At 45.4% G+C, this 7,051-nt stretch overlaps 1 protein-coding gene across 1 annotated transcript in view; it reads left to right on the forward strand.

The window, feature by feature from the left end:
- The first annotated feature begins 252 nt into the window (after positions 1 to 252).
- TNFRSF8 (tumor necrosis factor receptor superfamily, member 8) overlaps positions 253 to 7,051 on the forward strand; it is a 44,790-nt gene continuing 37,991 nt past the window's right edge. Inside the window, exon 1 of the mRNA XM_014545456.1 lies at positions 253 to 439. Within this exon, the coding sequence (XP_014400942.1) occupies positions 253 to 439 (187 nt within the window). The remainder of the gene's footprint in view (positions 440 to 7,051) is intronic.

Genomic DNA, 7,051 nt, shown 5'->3' on the forward strand with positions numbered 1-7,051 from the left:
GACTGCTGTGGGACTACGGTTGCTTGTCTTCACAGTCCCTTTACTCCTTTCAATGATCCTATTATTAACTTAGTATCCCTGCGGTCATGTGGCAGCCTTGGAATCCAGGCCCAGCTCTTCCCCCTGACCTGTGCTGCTCTGCCTGCCAGGCGACCAGAGGCAAGGCCTGCCCTCTTGGGCATCAATGCCTCCGTCATGAGTTGCGCTGAGATGTTGGGGGGTTTAGGAGTGTTGCTGGGAAGGGCTTCGGGGATGAGAGTAGAAGGGGTGCCCCTGAGAGTTTGCCAAGGTGGCCTGGCCTGGAGCTTCTCCGCTTCTTTTCCAGGGTCCTCCCCACAGCATCTGTGCCCGCAGGGGCCATCTGGCTGCAGGAAGCAGTGCCAGCGGGACTACTACCTGGACAGGGCCAACCGGTGCACAGCCTGCGTGACCTGCAGCGGTAAGAGCCTGTCCTCCCCCGAGGGCTCCTTCCAGTGAGGGGGCGGGTCTGGGGAGAGACAGGACCTAGAAGGTGGGGAGCATCGAGATTTGGTGACTGCACTCTGACCTGGCCCCCTGGTGCCTCAGTTTACCGCTCTAGATTTGTGAATTGATACCAGCCATGACCTTTTGCACCCATGCTTTTTGGAGAGACTTAGTTAACATGTTTCCTCAAGGGAGGGACTCACATTTATTGAGTTTAATGTTTGGGGAAGAGCTAATCTTTCCGGAGGGGAAGATTCTTTCCTTCTCCCTGCTTTACAGCGAGGACACAGAGGCTGAGGGAGGTTAAGGGCCTTTCCAGAGTCACAGGACTCTGGTGAGGGGCCCACCTGGAGTTTGGAGTGAAGGTCTGACACCCAGAGCTTCCAGCAGAACTCTCTCAAATAAGCACCTTGTTGTGAATTTCTTATGATGCTTCATGAATGTGGTTTGTGTGCTACCTGGTATGTGTTTTGCTTTTGTGTGGGTTTTCTGGGGGGTGGTGAAATGTGTTGCGATTTCTTGGCCTAATGAATATTCATATTTCTTAGCATGTTTAGTGTATTTGGAAAAAAATGTATATTCTATTTCTCCCATACAGAATTCTACATATACCTATTAGATTAAGTTTATTTATGGTATTATGGAAACAATACACATTCTTATTTAGTTTTGTCACCTTCACAAAGGTTGATTTCTGAGGTAGATTTGTTAAAATCTATCTCCCGCCCGGCCGGTGTGCGCAGAGGTTGAGCGTCACAGTTTGATTCCAATCAGGGTACAAGTCCAGATTTCAGGCTTGATCACCAGTAGGATGGGTGCAGGAGGCAGCCGATCAATGATTCTCTCTCATCCTGGATGTTTCTATCTCTCCCTCTCCTTTCCTCTCTGAAATCAATAAAAACATATTTTAAAAAAATCTATCTCTCAATATGCTTGTTTTTCATCAGATTTTCCTTGTGTTCTATTTTTGCTTTGTATATGTCAAAGCTGTGTCATTAGGTACAATGTTCATGAACATTATGTTTTCTTGGCAAGTTGGACCTTTTATCAACATGAAAGATACCTCTTTGTTCCTCATAATGTGTTTGCCTGGATTCCATTTTTGTTTGATACTAGTATTGCCATTCTTTATTTCTGTGAGCATTTCTCTGGTAGAGCTTTCAAGTTTTAAAACAAATGCCTGCATTTGATTAAGTGAGAGTTATAGGTGTTCTCTACCCCAAATTCAACCGATAGAGAAGTGCAAGGAAGAAAGCCAACTCTGCCCCTCCCCCATCACTGGATGATTGACGCTTCTCTGTATAGAGGAAGAATGGGTAGGCTAGTAGCTAGACTACACATACATGGAAAGAAGGAATTTTTAAGAGGATAAGATAATACAACCTATGGCATTAAAATGATGACATTTATTTATTTATTAACATTTATTGATTTTTTGGAGAGAGAGAGAGAGAGAGAGAGAGAGAGAGAGAGAGAATTGTTGTTCGCTTATGTATGCATTCACTGGCTGATTCTTCTATGTGCCCTGACCCGGGATGGGACCTGCAACCTTGGTGTATTGGGACGATGCTCTAACCAACTGAGCCACCTGGCCAGGACCGGAACTTTTTCATCTTACCCAACTGAAACTCTGTCCCCATTAAACATTAGCTCTCAGCTCCCCCCTCCCCCACCCTTTGGCAACTACCATTCGACTCTCTATGAATTGAGTACTCCAGGAAGTTCATATATGTGGAATCATGCAATTTTATTCTTTTGTGGCTGGCTTATTTCACTCAGCATAATCCTCACGGTGCATGACCTGGTAGCATGTGTCAGAATGTCCTTCCCCCTTAAGGCTGAACAACATTCCATTCTATGTTTATCTGCCCATGTCGATGGACACTTGGTTGTTCCACCTTTGAGCTAGCGTGACTAACGCTGCCGTGAGCATAGGGGTCACGTATCTTTTCGATGTAGTGTTTTGGATTTCTTCGAATAAATACCCAGGAGTGGAATTTCTGGGTTATAAGGTAGTTTTATTTTCAAATGCCGTTTTCCATAGGACGTATTGGGAGGATGCTCTAACCAACTGAGGCACCTGGCCAGGACCGGAACTTTTTCATCTTACCCAACTGAAACTCTGTCCCCATTAAACATTAGCTCTCAGCTCCCCCCTCCCCCACCCTTTGGCAACTACCATTCGACTCTCTATGAATTGAGTACTCCAGGAAGTTCATATATGTGGAATCATGCAATTTTATTCTTTTGTGGCTGGCTTATTTCACTCAGCATAATCCTCACGGTGCATGACCTGGTAGCATGTGTCAGAATGTCCTTCCCCCTTAAGGCTGAACAACATTCCATTCTATGTTTATCTGCCCATGTCGATGGACACTTGGTTGTTCCACCTTTGAGCTAGCGTGACTAACGCTGCCGTGAGCATAGGACGATGCTCTAACCAACTGAGCCACCTGGCCAGGACCGGAACTTTTTCATCTTACCCAACTGAAACTCTGTCCTCATTAAACATTAGCTCTCAGCTCTCCCCCACCCCCCACCCTTTGGCAACTACCATTCTACTCTATGAATTGAGTACTCCAGGAAGTTCATATATATGTGGAATCATGCAATTTTATCCTTTTGTGGCTGGCTTATTTCACTCAGCATAATCCTCACGGTGCATGACCTGGTAGCATGTGTCAGAATGTCCTTCCCCCTTAAGGCTGAACAACATTCCATTCTATGTTTATCTGCCCATGTCGATGGACACTTGGTTGTTCCACCTTTGAGCTAGCGTGACTAACGCTGCCGTGAGCATAGGGGTCACGTATCTTTTCGATGTAGTGTTTTGGATTTCTTCGAATAAATACCCAGGAGTGGAATTTCTGGGTTATAAGGTAGTTTTATTTTCAAATGCCGTTTTCCATAGTGGCTGCACCAATTCACAATCCCACCAGCCGGGTGTGAGGGTAGGTAGGGGGTTCCCTTTCATGGCTCTGTTTCCTCTGAGAATATTGATTGTCCTGACTCTACAGGCTGTTTCCCTTGTGTCTGCTTCCTCGAGCATTAGTGTATGTTTGAGTCTGGGGCCCTTTCATCTTTTTTTTTAATCTTTTTTTTTAAATTGCTTAAAGTGTTACAAAGAGTATTACATATGTCTCCTCCGGCTTTGTAATACAGCTTGATATCTGGTATTGAGATCCCACCTACTTTGTTCTTTCTCAGGATTGCTGCAGCTATTCGGGGTCTTTTTTTATTCCAGATGAATTTTTGGAGAGTTCGTTCTAGATCTGTGAAGTATGCCGTTGGTATTTTAATGGGAAGTGCGTTGAATTTATAGATTGCTTTGGGTAGTATGGACATTTTAATGATGTTGATTCTACCAATCCATGAACATGGTATGTTCTTCCATCTGTTTATGTCTTCCTCTATCTCTTTTTTCAACGTCCTGTAGTTTTCTGAGTAGAGGTCTTTTACCTCTTTAGTTAAGTTTATTCCTAGGTATTGGGGCCCTTTCATCTTCGTGCTGGTTTCCTTGTGGAACCCACTCCAGTGGCCGTGGGGGAGGTGGGAGGGGCAGGTCTGCCAGTGGCTGGTCTTCTGGGTTTCAGGGTCTTTTCCTCCCAGGTCTGACCAGCCCCAGGGCACTGCCCAGCTCCCTCCCCCCAGAGCCTCCTTGGGGAGATGCGTGGCTTCCAGCTCCGCGGCATCAGCGGATGAGGAATCTGGGACACTGACCCGCCTGGACGCTCCTGTCCGGTTCCCTGGGGCCCGTCCCTGCTGGGCCCCCACGCAGAGACTGGAGCACCCGGGGCCTCTCCCAGCACAGTCCTCTGGGACATGTTTTGGGCTGTGGCCTCCTTCTTCCATCAGTCCCATCTGCCTCCCACGCTGGAGGGAGTCTGTCATTTCTGGTTGGCCAAGGAAGCCCCTCACTGTTCTCCAGGGATGTTTGCGTTCACTCATTCATTACTTTTACCAGTGACTTTTCTATTTGAGATGAAAGTCACCATTAACAATTTTTTTCATAATGCATTAGGTATGTTTGGTATTTTTATTTCTTTCTTTATTTAAAAAATATATTTTTATTGATTTCAGAGAGGAAGGGAGAGGAAGAAAGAGATGGAAACATCAATAATGAGAGAGAGGAGAAACCAAGATGGCGGCATAGGTAAACACTGGAAATTGCTGCCTCTCACAACCACTTCAAAAATACAGAGATATAAACATCAATCAATCGGCTGCCTCCTGCGCACGGCCCACTGGGAATTGAGCCCACAACCCAGGCATGTGCCCTGACTGGGAATTGAACCGTGACCTCCTGGTTCATGGGTCGATGTCCAACCACTGAGCCATGCTGACCGGGCCTGTTTGGTATTTTTAAATGCTTAGTGCTTAATTCAGCAAATGCTCAGGTCACCACAAAACCGAAGTCTATAAGATTTCAAAGCATGGTCAGACTGCAAGCATGGAGAAGGACAGTCAGTCATTGCTGGGCTTGCTTTGTGCTCCCTCTAACTAATAACTACCAGACATTATTAATAGAAAAAAGTGAACGCTCTTTATCTGTATCCTTTGTGCCCTGTAGGTTTAGCACATGATTATTAACAAGATGAATAGTAATTGGTTACCCTAATAGAAGTTAGCAAAGGCATAGCTGCTAACATTGCGCTGTGTAACAGTATTTAGTGACCCTTTTAATATATGTGCTCTAGGTGACAATAAAAGGAGTTTGCACACCTGGGCCTCATGTGCAGACCTTCTAATACTTAGCGCCTTATTTTTTAAAAAATATATTTTATTGATTTTTTACAGAGAGGAAGGGAGAGGGATAGAGAGTTAGAAACATCGATGAGAGAGAAACATCGATCAGCTGCCTCCTGCACATTCCCCACCGGGAATGTGCCCGCAAACAAGGTACATGCCCTTGACTGGAATCGAACCTGGGACCCTTGAGTCCGCAGGCCGACGCTCTATCTACTGAGCCAAACCGGTTAGGGCTTAGCGCCTTAATTTTAACATAATTGGGATATTGTGGTTCATCTAGTTTGTAAAAGTCACTATTTTAAAATATTTTATTGATTAACTTTGAGAGAGAGAAAGAGGGAGGGGGGAGGGAGGGAGAGAGAGAGAGGGAGAGAGAGAGAGAGAGAGAGAGAGAGAAACATCAATTTGTTGTTCCACTTGTTTATGCATTCACTGGTTGATTCTTGTATGTGCCCTGACTGGGGATCAAACCTATAACCTTGGAGTATCAGGATGATGCTCTAACCAACTGAGCCATCCAGCCGGGGCTAAAATTCACCATTTTAAAGTGTACAGTGCAGTGATTTTATTATACTGGACTCACCCTGTGCCACCACCACCACCATCGAATTCCAGAACATTCTACCTCCCCCCAAAGAAACCCATTGCCTCCTAAGTCTTCCCTCCTCCCATCCCCTCCACCCACTTTCCGTCTCTGTGGACTTGCCTACCTTGGACATTTCATGGAAGTGGAATCCCAGGGTGTGTGGCTTAGTGTCCGGCTTCCTTAACTGTAGCGTGTTCGAGGCTGATCCGTACAGAACAGGTGTCGCACTTCACTGCTTTTCACGGCTGAACATGATTGCATTGCATGGATGGACCACGTTTTGTTTGTGATGTCGGTGGACACTTGGGTATCTCTACTTTTTGGCTGTAATGAATAGAGCTGCTCTGATCCTATATGAGTGTTTGTGTAGACATATGTTTTCAGTTCTCTCGGGTAGATATGTAGGAGTGGATTGCTGGATCATAGGTAAATCTATGTTTGGCCCTGGCTGGGCAGCTCAGTTGGTTAGAGAGTTGTCCTGATATGCCAAGGTTGTGGGTTCGATCCCTAGTCAGAGCATGTATGAGAATCAACCAATGAATGCATAAATAAGTGGAACAATAAGTCGATTTCTCTCTCTCTCTCTCTCTCTCCTCTCTTTCTTTCTCTCTCTCAAATCAGTAAATAAGATTAAAAACAATAAATCTATGCTTACATTTTTGAGGAACCGCCACTGGTTTCCTCAGCCCAATCTAATTCCTATCCCCACCAGCCTGGTGTGAGCCTGCCCGTTTCTCCTTCCACGCCCTCGCCAGTACTTGCTGTTGTCTGCCTTTGTGACTGCAGCCATCCCAGTGGGTGTGAAGTGGCATCTCATTGTGGTTTTGGTTTGCATTTTCCTAAGGACTAATGATGTTGAGCATCTTTTCATGTGCTGACTGGCCATTTGTGTATCTTCTCTGGAAAAACATTTTCTTAAATCCTTGGCTCATTAAAAAAATACTTAATAGATCTTTTTTTTTTAAAAAGGTAGAAGAGCCATTTAAAAATTTTATATATCCTATCTAATAAAAGAGAAACATGGTAATTAGCAGTACATCCGCTACCCTTCCCATTGGCTAATCAGGGTGATATGCAAATTAACTGCCAGCCAAGATGGCGGCTGGCAGCCCTGCACTGAAGCGAACAGGGAGGCTTGCTTGCTCCAGTGACGGCGGACTCCAACGTTCCCCGCCTGACTTGCCGGCCTCTCAGCTGCAACTCTAAGCAACTATGTTGCAAATATAGAAGCTAAACAAAACCCCAGAAACC

Source organism: Myotis brandtii, unplaced genomic scaffold (genome assembly GCF_000412655.1).
Source record: "Myotis brandtii unplaced genomic scaffold, ASM41265v1 scaffold410, whole genome shotgun sequence".
Taxonomy (NCBI): Eukaryota; Metazoa; Chordata; class Mammalia; order Chiroptera; family Vespertilionidae; genus Myotis; species Myotis brandtii.